Here is a 19,439-nt window from a genome sequence, read left to right as displayed (position 1 = left end):
TCCCACCCGATTAGATGCCTCCCACCTCCAAACTCGCCTGGGGGTGGGCATTAAATTGCTCCCAATGTTTCAGCAGAACTAAGTTATTCCAGGCGTCCTGGCCAATATTTATCCCTCAATCAACATCACTAAAAATAGATTATCTGATCATTGTCGCATTGTTGTTTGTGGGAGCTTGCTGTGCACAAATTGGTTCCTGCGTTTCATACACTACAACATCGACTAACTACACTTCAAAAATACTTCATTGGCTGTGAGGCATTCGGGGATATCCTGAGATTGTGAAAGATACAATGTAACTCAAGCCATTTCTTTTCTTTCTATATTTGTCCCAAGCCCTTTGTCCTTCTATCTCTGACCTCCTGTGCATCTCCTTTTGTTCTACCATCTGCTGGCAGAACTTTCAGCTGTCTCAATCTTACCCTGGAACTTGTTCCCTAACTGTTTCCCTGCCCCTCTCCCCACCTTTAAGTAGCTTCCTGTTCCACTGCGACTTAAGCAAACTCTCCTAACTCCCCTAATTTATACTCCATGTCCATTTTCATTCATCTGGAAGTGGATCTTAAATGTGTTTTTTAAATGCAAGCTTTTTTTATTGTTATTGTGATTCCCTTTTATTGTCTTTTCTCTTCTATTTGTTGGGGGGTCTGCAGTGTTGACCTTGACCCTCCACCTGCTTATCTCAATAATTGGGAGAAAAGATTTAGAAGAACGCACTTCTCTTTTATTTCCCTTGTAACTCGAGATGATTCTGTATTATTGCCCTCCTGTGAATCATGTGGCAGTATTATTCTACAATAATGACATCACAATGGCCTCTCACAGTTCAAGCAAATCCAGCTCTGTTTTTAACTATCACCAGCATTGTTTTCATTCTAAAGAGCCCACAGTATATGTATCATAAAAAATTATAGATGTGGCAAAGTGAGTGATTAGACTGTAATTTAATCGAGAGATTCAAGTGACGACTGTGAACCTTTTGGCCTGGCTTTGATGACTTATGATGTCATCCAAATGCCTCAATTAGATTATAATCTTGTTGTTCCCTCTCAACCATCCATTATTCTGTATATTTTAAATTTTTAAATCAGAGTGGATGATAATTATGTTACACCAGGCAGATATATGGAACAGATAAACTTCTAAATCCAGGTTCATGTCTACAGCATTCAAACACAATCCATTTATTGCTGTCTGCTTCCCTGTGGTCTGCAGTTTTATAAATATGATTTCTTCATTTGCTGGTTGTATATTTAGAATGTCCAATTGGATTGAGGGTTCCCTGTTGTTCTGCTTTGTTGAGTGCAGTGTAGTGTGGCTCTGTTGATATTACATCTGGCTTCCTAGCTGTGCTTATAACTTTGAGCTAAGCCACTCACTCCCCCAACTATTTCACAATAAAAATAACACTTCACAGTTCTCAGACCCTTTACATGCCCAAACTGACCTCTGCCAGGGTTTTTCTCCTTCCCTTCTTCAGTTTTCCTCTCCCAAATGTCAATTAAATGAAAGGTCATCAACCTGAAGCATTAAGTCTGATTTTCTCTCCACAGATGTTGACAGGACCTGCTGAGCATTTCCAGCATTTTCTGTCTTTACATAATATAACAGATTATCTGTTTATTGTCTCATTGAGTTTAGTGGGAGCTTGCTGTGAGCAAATTGGCTGCGGCATCTTCTGCATTACAACAGTGACCGCATTTCAAAAGTACTCCTGTAAAGTGCTTTGGGATGTTCTGCTGTTGTGAAAGGCACTATATAAATGCATCACCTCTTGTTCTACCATCTGGTGGCGGGACTTTCAGCTGTCTCAATCCCACCCTGGAACTTGCAAGTCCATTTTTCTTCCTTTTGATTTCACAGGGTAAGGGTTTGTTGGTACTTCATCCAAGTAGACAGCCTACACACGTGCACCCAGTTAGCATCTGCATCAGTGAGTGTGCTGAGTTAACTGAGGCAACAGCAAGCCCAGGCACAAGACAAAGCAGCAAGAGGTGCTCCTTCTGATCTCGAGTGGCTCCAGCCAGGAAGTGTTGTGTGTAGGTTTCACCCGAGGATGCGATCGGGTTCTGCTGTGAAGCCACATGCAGTGGAATAGCCTTTCAGCCCTCACTGCACAGTCTCACTCATGAAGAACCGCCACTGGGGTGAAGTGTGGAAGGGTGAATGGCATTTGTACAATTGTACCCCACTTGGAGGCAGCACCTTGAAACAAAAGAAAATTGATGGATTACTTTTAAGAAAGAAACAATCAAGTTAGAAACAGAAATTGGGAATTATATAAAAAAGAACAAAGTAATGGAAGTATGAATGGAATGGTTCATTCGCTGGAGTCTGCAAGTACTTTCTTCATTCCTGAGGGATCACTAGCATAATAATTATGTTACTGGGCTAGTAATCCAGAGGCCCGGACTGATGATCAGGAGACATTCGCCCGGCAGCTGGGGAATTTAAATTCAGCTCATAAATAAGCCTGTAATAAAAAGCTAGTGTCAGTAATGGTGACCATGAAACTATTGGATTGTCACAAAAACACAACAGGTTCACTGATGTCCTTTGGGGAAAGAATTCTGCTCTCGTTACCTGGTCTAGGGACTCCAGATCCATCGTAATGTGGTTGATTCTTATTTGCCCTTTGAAATAGCTCAGCAAGACACTCAGTTAAGGGCAATTAGGATGGACAATAATTGCTGGACTCGTCAGTGATGCCCGCTGCCCATGAATGAATTAAAAAACCTTGAACAAATTGATACTTAAGATGTCAACTGCTGTTAATGCTACATTTACACGGGTGCTTGTTTAGTTCTGATTCCAAGATTTTTATCATATCCCCTGGTAGTTAATTGCTAAATCAAGCTCTTTTATCTCAGGAGCAGAATCATAGACATGAAAAAACAAAGGAGGATAGCAATGTGTGGCGAACAATTAAATGACTCCCACAAACTGAATGCACAAGAGGCCCTAGCACACACATATACTCCCATAATATTACACTGGGTTGTTATCAGTATATAGAATTGCATAGAATGTACAGCACAGAAACAGGCCATTCAGCCCCAATATTCTATACTGTTGATTATGTGCCACACAAGCCTCCTCACTCTCCCCTCCATCCCATCCTATCAGCATATCCTTCTAGTCCTTTCTACCTCATGTTTTTATCTAGCTTTCCCTTAAATGCTATAAAATCAATCATAGTCAGTGGTTTTATGTGTCATTGGCTTTTTGTTGTATACTTTGAAAGCTGGGACAAATACAATATATCCCCACCAGTTTATTTTCAGCATGCTTTAAATCAATGTTCCCATTGTTGTGCCTGCCTCAGGTTGTTGGTGCATCAGTTTTTTATGTTCTAATATAGGGTTTATCCATCAGTGAGGTAATACTAGTTAAAAGACAGCCTTTCCAAACCCCTAAATCCACACCACTGAAAAATGACAAGTAGGCAAATGAAAAATAGAAGTACACATCAATCCAAATTACCTCAGCTTCAATGGCTGGGTTGCTAGGGCTTGAGGACTCAGCATGTGGCCCTGGAATTGCAGGTTAGATATTCTGAACTAAGTCAACAACTACAACTTTCATTTATATAATGCCTTAAAGCATTAATATGTGCCATAAGCCCTTCATAGGAGTACTATCAAACAAAATAAAAAGGGATAAACAAAAGGGAATATGCCTTGACCAAAGAGGTAGGTTTTAAGGAGCATCTTAAAGAGGGAGAGAGAGGTGGAGAGCCAAAGAGGTTTAGGGAGGTATTCCCAGAGCTTGGGACCAAGGCATGTCTGCTACAGGTGGAGCAATTAAAATTGCGGATGTGCAAGAGATCAAAATTGAACAAGTACAAAGATATTGGAGCGTTGTAGGGCTAGATGAGGTTACAGAGATGATTAGGTCTCACCATGGATCTCATCTGGAATTTTCCTGCATTGTTTAAGACCAAATGAGATACTGTGTTTCACCAATGGATCTATTTAAGGGGTCTATGAGTGTATTTTCCACTGATAAAAACAGAAATATCCAAGAATCCATGCTACAGTGTCAGCTGTGGTTCAGTTGGTACCAAACTTGCCTCTGAATCATAAGGTTCTGGGTTCAAGTCCACTCCAGGGCTTAAGCACAAAAATCAAGGCTGACAACCCAGTGCAGTACTAAACGAGCACTGCACTGTTAGAAGTGCTGAAATATTAAACCAAGGCTCCATCAGCCTGTTCAGGTAGATGTAAAAGATCCCATGGTGGGGGGAGGGGGTGTGTGCCATTTTGAAGATGAGCAATGGAGTTATCCTTGGTGTCCTGGCCAATATTTAACCCTAAACCAACATTGTAAAAAACAGATTATTTGATCATTATCGCATTGCACTTTGTGGGAGTTTACTGTGTACAAATTGGCTACCATGTTTCCTGCATTACAACAGGAAGTACACTTCAAGGAGTACTTCATTGACTGTAAGGCATTTTGAGACATCCAGTGGTCATGAAGAGCACTGTAGAAATGCAAGGCTTTCTTTTTCTTTGTTTCTTTTCATTATGCACACTACCCAATGTCTCTGAATTCAAAAACATCTAGAGAAATTCAGTGGAAAGAGATATATAGGAAATTCCTCTCCAACCCCTGAAGGTGATCAGAATGAGTTCCAGAAGATCACAGTGACCATGAAGCTCATAGCCAGTGTCACAGCTACCTTAACAATGACAAATTGTTAGTAGCTACAGCAAGAAATTCCTGAAACCTCTTTTTGAACTTTTGCAGTGAACTACTACCTTGTACAAAGTGTCGACAACTTCTACGTAAAGAAAACCTCCTAACATCTAAATGTTTTCTACGGCTGCATAATATATAAGCATGCCTCCTCATTTCCCCTAACATATTTAGTTCAACACAGTTCGTCCACTCAGACACGATGTAGTCTATTAACCACTTTAACATTCAATTATATCACTGCAAAGCCTAAACTTTACTAGAATAAAAAGACCCAGTTTTCTCAGTCTATTATCTCAGCCTAAGGGTCAGTGAACTAGGGATCATTATTATGGCCCATCTTTGAACCAGTTCCAAGGCTTCCAAAACACCCACCACATGGGAGGTCCAAAACTGGAAACAGCACTGAATTCCAGCTGTAGCCTAACTAAAATCTCATACAAGGGCACACTCATTCTTTTAGCTTTATACTGAATAGCCCTTGCAAAACATTCTAATACTCTACCTGTATTTGCAATGACCTCATGTCATGAGTCGTGCACCTTTTGCATGCATTGCACCAGTTTTATATTCACAGCAAAAATAACAGCGTAGTCCACTCAAGTCACACTCCAATTCATGCATCCCCTGCTTGCTAAAATACCCAAGTAGGTGGTGGAAATTGAAACTTGTGTAACTCCATTAAATCCCGCAGACTATCCCAGGATCAGTGCACATCACAGCATCAAGACATCAAGAAGTACATTAAAACTGCATTACCTATTTACTGGTATTACTTTGCTCCTGTCCCTGTACATGTGCATCTGTAGGTTGATCCCATGTCTGTGAATAGATGGATAATATACCATATGATTTAGAGTGCCACACATACATGAATATATACTGTTACAATCCCAGACCAGGCCCCCAAATGTTGTTACAGTCCTGGACGAGACCCCAAATTTTGTTTTGATCCAGCTAGGGACCAGTAACCAGTAAATTAGATTAAATTTGAAATCCCAGGTACTTACTAAGAGAATAAAGCCACAACGTTCCACAGTTTCTAAACCAAACAGAAGAAATTTTACTATACACGAGTTAACAAAGCAAACAGTCAATACTATCTATTTCATACTCTAACCTCCAGAATTATAATGAGGTAAACATGAGTTAATAGACAAACTGTGGTCAGACACATCACAAACTGCTCATTAAGTGGCAGACACAACCAAGACAGGTCACCTGAATTTTCTCAGCAACCTACCCAGATGTCAGTGAGTCACAAAAATTCTTTAAAACTGTATCTTCCTCCTGAGGGGTTTCAGCTTCTCTCTTTCAAAGAGCTAGTCTGATCCACAGCCAACAGCAGCTTTACTCGACCTGAGTTCCATGGGTATAATCTTAACCCAAAAGGCACACCAGTCCAGATTTCTCTCAAATCTGTTCCCAGGTCCAGCCTTGGTCATTTTTTCCTGCTCAGCTGTCTTACTACTGAGGCTGCATTTCCCTGTGATGGCCAGGCTATTCTACACAGGCATGGTCCCAGTTTCTCAACCGCACTACAGCTAACAACTGCTTCAGAGCAACGCTGAGCCCCAATTCTTAGCAGCACGGAGCTACCAATAGCTCCAGGGATTTCTCTGAGCCCCAGCCCCCTCATCATCATAGCTAATGGCAGCACTTTAGATTCATGGAGCCGACCCTCCTCTTTGTCTGCTCCTGGCTGAGGCAGAGTCAGATGTGACAACTTGGTAGACTCTGGGCCTTAAATGTTACAAAGGGTCACCCCAACAGGTGCAAACTTACAAAAGCACACAGGCAAAGAAAGTCAAAGAAAAATTGATTTTATCACAACATTCAATGGAAGACACATGTATATTTTGTTCCTTTGAGCACCACTGCCTGCAATCGTACATTCCAACCAGTACATCCTAACTAGGAACCCACAGTGACAGATTGCGAAGGCTGATTTTCCCAGTTTGTGCTATTTACATACTCTCGCTGATCAATCGCACATACCATGAACTTGTGCACTTGCTGCTATCATTTTCTATCCATTCATTTCAACAGTTTGAGTCCTCCGTGGCCAAGATGCTGAACTGGATCAGCCCTCTCAACAATGCAGCTACAAGAGAAGGACAGACTCTGAGTATTCTGCAATGAGTGTCTCACCTTCTGAACCCTAAAAGTCTCTCTACCAAAGTTCAATTCACAAGTATGATGAAATGCAAATCATTCACCTGAATAAGTGTAGTGGCGGCAACACTCAAAAAGCTGGATGTAATGCAGTGCAGAACGGTTCACTTGATCAATGGCCCTACCACTGGACCAACTCACACTGTGACTGTGGTATTGTACCATCCACAGGTTGCACTGCAGTAACTCAACAAGGCTTCAACAAGTAACTTCAACAGCCCCTCCTTCCCCTGTGACCAGTACCGCCAAGGATTGCAAGAATAACAATCCAACTCACACAGCATCTTGAATTGGACATTTCCACTGTTCCTTTATGATCACTGGGTCAATATCCTGGAATTTCCTACCTAGTAGCATTGTGGAAGTTCCACCAGCAAAAGTGATTCGGGAACAGTCCCTCTTCAGGGAAACCAAGGATGGGCAATGAATGTAAAAGCAAAATACTGCAGATGCTGGAAATCTGAAATAAAAACAAAAATAGCTGGAAAAACTCAGCAGTTCTGACAGCATCTGCGGAGAGGAATACAGTTAACGTTTCGAGTGTGGACGACTCTTCATCAGAACTAAGGAAAAATAGAAATGAGGTGAAATATAAGCTGGTTGAGTGGGGTGGGACAGATAGAGCGGGATAGAGGGCCAGTGATAGGTGGAGGCAAAGAAGAGATTGCCAAAGATGTCATAGACAAAAGGACAAAGGGGTGTAGACGGTGGTGATATTAGCTAAGGAATGTGCTAATGATAACATTAAGGGTAGAAAGCAGACGAGCAAGTGACAGATAGCCCTAGTGTGGGTGGGGTGGGGGGAAGGGATTGAAATAGACTAAAAGGTGGCAATAAAACAATGGATGGAAATAAATTTAAAAATAAGAGAAATAGGTGGGACAAGAAAATATATTAAAAAACATATATTTTTTAAAATTATAAATTATTGGAAAAAGGGGGGTCAGAAAGGGGGTGGGGATGGAGGAGAGAGTTCATGATCTGAAGTTGTTGAACTCGATGTTAAGTCCAGAAGGCTTTAAAGTGCCTAATCGGAAGATGAGGTGCTGTCCCTCCAGTTTGCGTTGAGTTTCACTGAAACATTGCAGCAGGCCAAGGACGGACATGTGGGCATGAGAGCAGGGTGGTGTGTTGAAATGGCAAGCGACAGGGAGGTCTGGGTCATGCTTGCAGACAGACCAAAGGTGTTCTGCAAAGCGGTCACCCAGACTGCGTTTGGTCTCTCCAATGTAGAGGAGACCGCATTGTGAGCAGCGAATACAGTAGACTAAATTGAGGGAAGTGCAAGTGAAGTGCTGCTTCACTTGAAAGGAGTGTTTGGGCCCTTGGACGGTGAGAAGGGGGGAAGTAAAGGGGCAGGTGTTGCACCTTCTGTAATTGCATGGGAAGGTGCCATGGGAGGGGGTTGAGGTGTATGGGGTGATGGAGGAGTGGACCAGGGTGTCCTGGAGGGAATGATCCCTGTAGACTGCCGACAGGGCGGGGTGAAGGGAAGATGTGTTTGGTAGTGGCATCATGCTGGAGTTGGTGGAAATGGCGGAAGATGATCCTTTGAATGCGTAGGCTGGTGGGGTGATGAGTGAGGACAAGGGGGACGCTATCATGGTTCTGGAAGGGAGAGGAAGGTGTGAGGGCGGATGCACGGGAGATGGGCCAAACACGGTTGAAGGCCCTGTCAACCACCATGGGTGGAAAACCTCGGTTCAGGAAGAAGGAAGACATGTCAGAGGAACTGTTTTGGAAAGTGACATCATCAGAATAGATGCGACGGAGGCGAAGGAACTGAGAGAATGGGATGGTGTCCTTACAGGAAGCAGGGTGTGAGGAGCTATAGTCAAGGTAGCTGTGGGAGTCGGTAGGCTTGCAGTGAATATTGGTGGACAGTCTATCACCAGAAATTGAGACAGAGAGGTCAAGGAAGGGAAGGGAAGTGTCAGAGATGGACCCTGTGAAAATAATGGAGGGGTGGAAATTGGAAGCAAAATTAATAAATTTTTCCAGGCCCAGACAAGATCATGAAGCAGCACCGAAGCAGTCATCGATGTAATGGAGAAAGAGTTGTGGGAGGAGGCCTGAGTAGGACTAGAACAAGGAATGTTCCACATACCCCATAAAGAGACAGGCATAACTGGGGCCCATGCGGGTACCCATGAATATAACCTTGCCAACATTGCCCATATCTTGAAAGCAAAACAAAATTACACAGCTTGCAAATGCTTCCTGTCGTGGGAACTCAGGAACTAGATTATTTTATACCATTTCCTCTTTCTGATATTCCTGTCACACAATGCCCACTCCCCTGGCTTGTGTTAGTGCTACTGATTGCACCACTCAGTAACCAAATGCACAAAGGAAGCCCAGTGTATCATACTTTCTGATGTTTCTTTTCTTCTCTGAACTTTCTGGGGCAGTGCTTGGCTCAAGTGTGCACCATAAGCCGATCTTATGTGTACAATGCCTGAGATCACGTGCCAAAATTGAACATTGTATTTTAATGAAATCATGCAAATTGAAAAATGGGTGGGGGGAGTCAGAGATGCTATGTAGTTAAGATGCTTATGGGTTAACTTTCAAGTTGTTTCCTCATAGACTGTGAATAATAAGCAATTTGTTAACTTGTGTCAGCAAACAATAAATGCTTCATATGCTTTATGTCAAGAAATTGCTGGCAATTTTGTTCTTGTCCCAAGCCATTTTATTTCAAAATATGGCACCATTATATCTTTTCTGGCCGTATATGCACGTTATTTAACACAGAACAAGGCCTGCACAGTACCTTCCAGGTTACTACAGTGGGGTCATGCACAGGTGCAGTTTAACAGGAATATTGGTTGCTGGTCCTGGGTGCTTGGCGAGCAGTCTGGTAAACTTCCCTTTCTGGCTGTGAACAGTAAGAGATAAATGACAGAGACAGACAGTCGAACAGGGGAGTGTTCGAACAGAATGATACAAGCCAGTCAGGCAGCATAAAGCTGAGAGACAGTTAAAGCACAGGAGAGGATCGTCAGAAATTACCTTGTTTAAATCAGTTAAGATGGCCCCATTTTGTGGAGAAACAGGATTAGTTTATACTGCATTATGAAGGTAACTTATACTGAGTTAACTGAACCCTGTTAACTGCCATTCTGGATATTCACCTAGCTGTGCAATAAAGTAATTTATATGAGGTCTCACCTTACCAGAAGTTTTCTTGACCAGAACTTTTCAGAGGGTAGGTGAAAGAGCTGAATATTCAATTCAGGCCAGGGGTGGAGTTGAGGGATGTGTACTACTGTTAGTACTCTGTATTGTTACTCTTGGATAACTCTAACATACAATTTGATTTGGGCTGTGTGTGTGTCAATTTCCATGATCGAAAGACAATTCATGGGAGCAACTAATGCTACTGAACCCAAAAAAGAAAGAAATTATTTGCATTTATTTAACACCTTTCACATTCTCCGGTTATCTCAAATCACTTCATAGCAATGAAGCACCTTTTCATAAGTTCTGTCACTGTTGTAACAGAAGAACACACTCATAGACAAGAAGATCCCACATACAATAATGGGATAAATTGCCAGATAATTAGCATCTTGGGTATTGGTTGAGGGATAAATGTTGATCAGGACAGCTTCTTTGCTCTTCATCAACTAATGCCATGGGTTTTTTATATCCACCTGTGAGAGCAGATGGAATCATTTTTCTCCATGGAGGATTCCTTCCCACCATGGTTGACAGGGCCCTTGACCACGTCCAACTCTTTTCCCATGTTTCTGCTCTTAGCCCTTCCCCTCCTTCTCAGAACCACAATAGGGTTCCGCTTGACCTCACCTTCCATCAAACCAGCCTTCATATTGGATGGATCATTGTCTGCCATTTCAGCCACCTCTAGCGTGATGCCACCACCAAACACATCTCTCCCTGCCCTCCACTTCCAGCATTCTGAAGGGACCATTCCCTCTGCGACATCACTGTCTACTCCTCAATCACCAGCAACGTCCTACCCCCTTCCTACAGCACCTTCCTGTGTAAGTGCAGGAGATGCAACACCTGCCCTTTTAGCTCCTCTCTCCTCACCATCCAATGCCACAAACAGTCCTTCCACATAAAACAGTAATTTACACATTCTTCTTTCAACTTAGTATATTGTATTCGCTGCTCATAGTGCAGTCTGCTCTACATCGAGGAGACCAAACGCCTTGGGGAATGCCTCCATTCTGTTCATAAGCATGACCCAGAATGGCCTGTCATTTTAATTCTCCGCCTTAATGTCACCTTGACCTCTCTGTCCTTGGCTTCCTGCAGTGTTCTAATGAAGTTCAATGCAAGCTTGAGGAGTAGCACCTCATCTTTTGATTAGGCACTTTGCAGTCAACTGGACTGAACATTGAGTTCAACAATTTCAGACTGTCATCTTTTCCGTCATTTTGTTTCCTTTTTTTGTATGTTTCGGTCTTAATCTTTGTTTTATTTTAATTTTACTTTCAGGTGGCTTCTGTTCATTATTCTGCCATTCACACCTTCTCTAGACACATCTTTTGTTTCTTTACTTCCTCATTACCACTTCCTTTGGCTTTATAGCACCAACTTTTTTCTCTCACCTAATATTTCCAGTCTTCCACCCTATCACAGATTCCCATTTTGGTCTTTTTCCACCCCACCCCCATTTCACTTGCTTAAAAGCTATTAAATGTTTACGTTTTCCAGCCCTGATGGGAGGTCATCATCCAGAAACGTTAACTCTGTTTCTCCCACTGCAGGTGTTGCTTGTCCTATTGGCTTTCTCCAGCATTTTCTGTTTTATTTCAGGTTTCCAGGATCTGCAGTATTTTGCTTTTCCAGATAGGATCTTTGTTTAACTTCTCATCTGAAAGATGGCACCTCTGATAATCTACCTTATTTTTTTGAGATGCTGACTGATCTACAGTTCATTTACTGCCTTCATTTCAATTTTCCAGTGTTACAGTTTTATCTTCATTTTTGTCAAGTATCCTCTGGACTTTAACTTCTGCTTGCCTCAAAATATTATCTTAATACGCTGCACATTTTCATAAGTTGCAGACTGGATCAATGGTAGTGGCAGGGAGGGCATCCACAGGCTGATACCATTTTGAAGCTTGGTCTTGTAGGACAAAGACTCTTTAGGCCCAAATTGAGCACATCAAACAGAATATCAACCATGTTTTAGAAAGTTCTGCATTAAACTTTTAAAGTGGCTCAAAAATATAATGGACAAAAGCTACTGTTATATTTTGCAATCACTGCCATCTTAAGAGTGGGCCTTGTGGTTTTTTTCTTTCAAAACAACTCAGCCTTTTTAAAATGTCACCCGAAATGAAATTCTGCTGGAATAATGATGGCTGTGAGTGTGAGTTATTGTTTTAAACATGTATGAGAGTTTTATTTTATGGGTGATTTTGAAATAAGCACTCAGTCTTCACAAAGAGGGCCTTTTTATTGAGGATTAAACTCCACTGCCGTCTCCCTGTCCCTGATTTGTGTGGGAATGCACCACAGAGAACTAGTGGCACTCAGTGCGCTGGTGAAGGAGAATATTCCTCCCTTTCTCTCACAAACTCTTTGCACTCTAATGCTGATTTACTTCTCTCTTATTGTTCACTTGTTTTGTTTCTCAAGTGCCCCATTCTTTCTTTTCTTGGTCTGTTACAACTACTTTTTCTATCTCCTCCTGGTCCCTCTCCCTGTCGGTCTCTCTCTTACATTTTTGCTTATTTTTTGTTTCAGACTATCTCTTTCACTGCCATTGTCTCTTTCTCTTATTACTGTCTCATTTTTTGATATCTTCTCTCCTTATCGTTCTTGGTTGCATTATCTGTCTCTCTCGTTATTTCTGTTTGGTTTTCATCTCCTTCACCATCAGTTTATCCCTCTGTCTCTCTTATTGCCCACCCTAGTCTCTCTTGCATTTCTCTCTCTCTCACCAGCCTGGCTTCCACTTTATCGCATTGTCTCTCTATGTGACTTCCACTATTTCTCTGACTGTGGCTCTCTTTCCCCCTCATGACCCTCATTCCACAAAACGTCAAATCCCCCTTTGGAACGTTGAGTCAGTAAATGATCGAATCAATTTGATTATCTCGGATCCACTTTATTGCTCTGACAGGATGAACACTGCGACATTACCAGGGGAAAAATACATACAGGTAGCAGCGAAATGACACAATCATGCTTTTTTTATTTTTCTTGCGCATGACAGAAGATGTTAACACCCCCCCTGCCCCACAGACGAATAAAATAAAAAGCAGCAGCTTATGTACAGTGCTAAGTCAGTTCCTTTCTCGACGGTTTTAGTTTTCGGCGAGGTGGCGTCTTCTGGCGTCAGCAGGAAGTGAAGGTTTTCCAAAAGAAATTTTTGCAGGGAGCCTTACGCTCTCTCTGTGGTAACTGACTGAAGCGGGACCTCTCCTCCACTTTCATTTCTTCCATATCCTCTGGATCCGGGAAAGTGTTCTCAATCCCGATTTGATTGCTACTGGAGTCCAGCAGTCCAGATAACAGCTTCAAAATGATCTCTTTCCTTTCTTTGTTCAGCTCCTGGCGGACAAACACAAAACATACATTTGTCGCTATGTTACTCTGTGGGAAACTGCGCTCCGAAGCATCGAGCACATACATTTGGTGATTTTATTTTGCCCACATCAAGGCAAGGCATGTCATGGGTAAAGGAAATGCCTTATTTTTTTAAAAAAATATATGTTTCCAATCTGAGCCTTATTTGCAAGCTTACCTCCCCTCAATTCAAAGAAGAAATAATTTGTATTTATCTTGGGTCCTTTGTCACCCAAGTCTCTTTCCAGAGCACATTTTATTAAATGTAGGAAACGTGAAAACCAATTTACACACAGCAAGCGCCCACAAACAGAGATGTAACAATAATGCTGAATACTGATTAACAGTTGGAATCTTTTATGACAGTGCAGATAGGGCCTCGGTTTAACATCTCATTGGAAAGACAGCACCTCCAACAGGGCAAGCACACCCTCACTACTGCAGTGAAGTGTTGGCCTGGATTTTGTGCTCAATTTTGAAAGTGGGACTTGAACCCACAACCTCCTGACTCAGGAGGTGAGCGTGCTAAATAACAGTGAAAATTATCGCACTGCTTTCTGATCCTCTTACACTCCGAACGCCTGCCCTCCCCCAACCCACCCCCCCAGCATTTTCCCGCTCCTCCTCCACAAAATGTGGTGGCTCCTGCTGCTGAATAGTTTTTGTCAGCACACGCTATCTTTTAACACATCAGCCAAGTGAGTGAGGCCCAGCAAGCTATTTTGTCAGGGCAGCCTAATCCTGTGTCTGCCTGACATCTGCTCGGGCCTGCCTCTCTGCAGGTATCACAGGATAATGATCAGGATTTTACCCGTCTTTCATACAGACCGCCTATTCCAACTGCAGCATCCCAGCCACTGCTCCAGCTAAGATCAGCAAATCCAATACAGCCCAAGGATTGAATCTGGAGCCTTTGGAGTAGTTCATTGACCAATGGGAAAGAGCAGGGGATTGGGGGCGCGGTGACAGGTGGATAGTTCCTTCAAAGAGCACAAGGGGCTGAACTTCTCTGCAGTGAGATTCTATGATAACTCAGAATAAATATATTTTTTTTAAAAACGACGGCCTATGCTTAAAGTTTTCACAGAGTAGGATTTAAAATGCTGGCACATTTTTTTGTTGCTGATTTAATGATTGCGTTTGTAACCGTACATATTTCTATAACCTGGAGAGATGCAAGTTAAACATTTCACCTCGGGCACCCAGGTTGATTTCCTGCAGTGGAGGAAGAAGTACATGTAAAACAAAGTTACACCAAGGATATTACAGGTGAGCTGCCACTACCATCCATGGGAAGTCATTTAGTGCTGAGCTGAAAAATCAGCACCCTCTTTCCTTGTGCAATTTTTTAAAAAATAACTATACACCAAACAGAGCATTGAAGAGATTTACTCTGTTTTACTTTACTCTCAGGATAATGTTCTCTTTGGTTACACAGTTGATCGGGCAAATAGGTTCGTAGCATAGCAGCTCAGTAGGTATTTAACAATTCCAGTACATTCTTAAAGCAACAGTACAACACATTGAGCATTATGGCCACTCCAAAATGAGAGGAAGGCCATATAACTGACCAATGAATGATCAGAATTCATCCCTGCTGTGGTCCTGAGCCACACAGACCTGGAAGGGTTTTAGCTGACCTCAAACAGAGCAGTCCTGCTGCTATTGACCAGAGTATCCAGGAAAATTCTACATTTCACTGGAAGATTGATGTTGGCGTGCTTCACGACAAAATAGGATCAGGTTCAGCTGGTAATTACCCCCCTACCTTCCCCTCCCCTCCCATCCCCTACCCTCCCACCCATAATCAGATAATCACGGCCCAACCTCACACTCGATGAGGCATCAGGAGGGTCCCATATTCCGGCATGAATTGCCAACTTCAGGAATGGGGAGGGGGGGAGAAAAGGGAGAGAAAACACGGAGGAAAACAAACAGAAGAAAGTCACGTTTTTAAACTGTAAAATTCTGCTTATTAAGAGACCAAGGAATGAATTAGTTTTACTCTGAAAGGATGATCATCAAGCATTCCGTTTGCAGTCCACTGGATTATATACCCATACCCCATTTATTAGGATAGCAGGGCCATTTGAGACCTCAGAGGGTGGTCGTCCCTGCTTTCTTTCATCACCACAGGCCCACATAAGGGTCCCATATTCAGGATTATGAGCCATAGCCAGTAGTGGATCCAACAAATTTTTTGGTGGTGTTGGCAGAATAGCTAGAAGGTCAAGGGATAATGGCTGTTTGTAGGCAGAGGATCCTTTGGGATAGGAGGACTTGTGTTTCCTTTAAGCACACATGGGGAAGGCAACGGGAAACCTCATGTATTATTTTCCCTACTCAAAGCGCTCCTAGATCATTGAACTTGAAAATGGGAAGCTCTTAGGAGCAACTGAAGAAGGAGTAAACAGATCACCACTACCCCCATTTATTCCTTGTGCACATTAATGTTAGTCCTGTTATCCCATGTTAAACCTGTTTAGCCACAAATATCTTCAGTTGGAATAATTGGGAAAACTGAAAGAGTTCTTAATCTTCTAAAGTTCATTGCCCCTGCTTTCCTCAACTCTGTAGAAATGTTTTTATTCACTTATTTATTCATTTATGTTTTCGGCACACAGCATTCCCCATTAACAAAGGATCTGATTGTCAACTATTGAAGTAGCTTTTGTAATGGTTGTAATTACAACAATTGACACAATTTCCGGACAGATTCCACAGCCACCCTCCCAACCCCTTGATTTCCTCTTCCTACCTCCCCTTCCCCCATCCCTCATCCCTCCCTTGGTGGTCCCTACCTTCGCCTCTCCACCAAATGGTTTGGATCAGATGCAGTCTTTATTGCTGCCAGAATTCTCGAGATAGGATCAAGTTGCCCTCATTACCTTTTGACCTGGCGGTACGTTGTTGAGCTCCGGGACATACTAAACCTGCAAAAATGATATTCTAGAATCTTCTGCTAGTGCATCCCAATATCCTGGTGCCTTTATTTACTCCGTCTTAAAATGTAATATATTGTAATAATGGCCATCCGGCTTTAAAGGGACGGGATAACATAGAAATGTTGTCAGCTTCACAATCTTTAGTAACTTTCTGCTAAACAAAAAATGAAACCCAGGCAATGCTTTGTCGAGGTTCGTGCACAGAAGTAACTACACAGCTCAGCACTAACTACCACAGCAATCGCAACTCGCAGACTGCGGGATAGCCGGCGTGGGAAATGAGGAGCTTCACCCTTGTGCAGGTTGACCGGGAAAGGTGGAAAATAAGACATACTTTTGGGACAGGGCAGAAAAGGAGCTTTGCTCTGTACCTGTGACAGACCTGACCCGCCAACACTTGATTCTGAAATTGTCGGATCCAAAAATGAGAGAACTGTTCATTTCTGATCATCGTTTTGATGAACAGAAAACTTAAATCAAAATCAACCCTTTGAATTGATGCCCAGGTTCCGTACAGGTGTCACGGGAAAGCGGTTCAATCCCGGCAGTGTTCATCCTCCTGAGATGCATTAAATCAGCACCGTCTTTAGACGTTAGGAGTGTCTGTGTGGACTGAGCAGTAATGAGTTATGTTGTTACAGCATCTCCTGGCTGTTCGTCATATGAATGGAAATCAGCACTTGATAGGCATTTAATATAGACTGATCTTAACGGCTGGACTCTGTCTCTTTTAACCCTGTCTCTAAATCTATCCTTCCCCATGTATCCTGTGTAAAGTTGTTACACCTGCCAAGGACCTTTCCCTTCAACTCAACAACAGGGAGGGTCCTGCACTTGCTTTCCTTGTTCATTTATAATTAAACAGAAGCCCAATTAACAATGAGACGGGTTTAATAGGACAGGAGCACCTGTTGGAGATAACAGCAAAGGAAAAATTAACAAAGAAAACAATACAGTAAAATCTAGAGCCTCTATTTAAAACTCCACACTTGCATTCATGCTGTCAATAGTTTAACACAGAGGCGAATCAGATATGAGCACACGAAGTGTTTGCACAATTACAACACTGACAGTAATTTGTGGTTTGGGGATCATTTTCAGCCACACGGCACTGAGAACTGAACAATAAGGGGATGTTGTAGCGTCAGTGAGTAAGCTGCCGTGACACTAACATTGACTGAGGTGACCTATTAGACTAATAACAAGGGGCAGGCTTCACAGAAATTGTGCAGCAGGGAGGTGAGAACACACAGTTTGCATTTTATTGCTTGTCATAGCTAAGTGTCTCTACTTATTAATTCTCCATCTGTCCTTTCTGTGTTTGTAGTAAATGTCACTCACTCTCCTGGTTACTGCGAAGATTCACTCCTTTTCAAAGGGTATTTTCTCATTCACGTTCAGTATGACGGAATGAAAGGGTTCTTTCATGTTGTTTGTCTTTCTGTTTTTTATTCTCTGTTCTCTGTTTGTCTTTTTCACTCTCACTATGTCTCTTTTGCCACTTTTACACTGATGCATGTTTAAATCGGATTCTGGGAAACTGGTTGTGCGAGTACAGTGTCTACACTACTTAATCTGCTTCCCTTATTCCAGAGGTAAGCTCATACTCTAAAGTCTTCGTGCGTCTACAAGTTTGCTACAGGGATAACTATTGCAAAAAAAAAGAAACCTGCCATAGATATCAATCTCCCAAATCCAGGCTAAAGAAGCTCTAGTGTAATAATATTTTCTCATACTCTGCTTCTCTCCCTCTCTACCGTCTCCATCATTCTCACTTTCTGTGCATGTTTGTCTCACTTTCTTTTTCTCTTCAGCCTTTGTCAGTTACTTTCTCTCTACTATTTCCACCTCTGCCTCTTCCTGAGTCACTCTCATTTTCTTTTCTCTCTCACTTTGTTTTTTTCTGTTCATCTATCTGTTCTTTTTTCCCCTCACACACTCTTTGCCCCTCACTATGTCTTCCTCACTCCCTTTCTGCCTCCCTACCTGTTCTCTCTCTCACTCATTTTAGCCTGTCTTTGTCACTATTACTTTCACTTCCTCTCAGTCTCACACACTCATCCCACCCACCAGACTCTCATTTTCTCTTCTAGTCTCAGATTTCCTCTTATAAAATCATATGTTACTCACATTTTCTTTCTATCTCCAACCATCCCCACCCCCCCACCCCACCCCCCTCATGTTCTTCTGTGTCTCTCCCCTTCTATAATTGTCACCCCAATTCATCTACCTCTCTCCCACACGATCTGCCTCTCGCTCCTTGTTTCCTTGCTTTTGTCTAGTGTTTTTTTCTCTCCCTGGCTTTTCATCAATCTGTCTTTCTCTTTCGGTCATGTACTCTTCACAGATTTTCTCTAAGTCTTCACTCACCTGATTTGCCCGAAGGCTCAGCCTGTCTTCCAAAGGTGCCGTGGCCCTCACACTGGACACAATGAGCAGTATGGACATGAGGCTTGCCGTCCCCAGTAGCTGCATGTTGACGCTCTCAGTCACTTGGGATTGGATTGAAGTGGTCGAGATCTTCTCAATGCGCCTCGACCTTGGAGTCTCTGTGTGGTTTTGACAATCACCAACCCTTTTTATAACCCAGCACAGCCCCAGTCACTGACGCACAGACCAAAGCTTCATTAAACATCAGGATTCCATCAAAGCCAAACAACTCCACTCTGTCCAAGATTAACCATTAGCTGACCAGGCTTACTTTAGTGGCTCGTCATTCAATAGAATAGTCCTATTGTGTTAAATTTCTGCAATTTTATGCCTGCAGGTACGAAGCACTGAGGAGAAAGTTTAAAATTCTGAATTAAATTAAATGTTGAATTTCTGTCTCCAGGTTTGAGGCAGGAACCTGCATTTCAGGGACAAATTTAAAATGTTCAGGCAACATTTAACATTGGACATTTCTCAGTCAGAATTTTCTTTGTGCTGAGGATTTGTTGGAGAAGTATAGCACTGTAAATGACTGTCACCATATCTAACAAGGTAATTAAAATATGATTAAAAGATTTTCTTGATATTTGTGGAATATTATTTGATGATGAAATAATTTGAAAAGTCCCAAATCTG

The 19,439-nt window shown here is 42.4% G+C and overlaps 1 protein-coding gene across 1 annotated transcript; it reads right to left on the bottom strand.

Annotated features, from left to right (window-relative positions):
• Nucleotides 1-12,948: 12,948 nt before the first annotated feature.
• Nucleotides 12,949-18,931, bottom strand: sst6.1 (somatostatin family member 6.1). The gene is made up of 2 exons (XM_078559261.1): nucleotides 18,744-18,931; nucleotides 12,949-13,413 (listed from the first exon to the last, which is right to left on the bottom strand). The coding sequence occupies exons 1-2, from the start codon at nucleotides 18,846-18,848 to the stop codon at nucleotides 13,198-13,200; spliced, it is 321 nt and encodes a 106-aa protein (XP_078415387.1). The 5' UTR covers nucleotides 18,849-18,931; the 3' UTR covers nucleotides 12,949-13,197.
• Nucleotides 18,932-19,439: the final 508 nt, after the last annotated feature.

Source organism: Cetorhinus maximus, chromosome 15 (genome assembly GCF_964194155.1).
Source record: "Cetorhinus maximus chromosome 15, sCetMax3.hap1.1, whole genome shotgun sequence".
NCBI classification, from domain to species: domain Eukaryota; kingdom Metazoa; phylum Chordata; class Chondrichthyes; order Lamniformes; family Cetorhinidae; genus Cetorhinus; species Cetorhinus maximus.
Note: the sequence above shows the minus strand (reverse complement) of the source record. Positions and strands in the feature narration are given on the sequence as shown.

Excerpts from the sequence above, each read along its gene's own strand:
- sst6.1 (XM_078559261.1), bottom strand. The coding sequence starts at position 18,848 with ATGCAGCTACTGGGGACGGCAAGCCTCATGTCCATACTGCTCATTGTG. Across the intron at positions 13,414-18,743 it reads TGAGCCTTCGGGCAAATCAG|GAGCTGAACAAAGAAAGGAA; the intron begins GTGAGTGAAGAC and ends TTTGTCCGCCAG.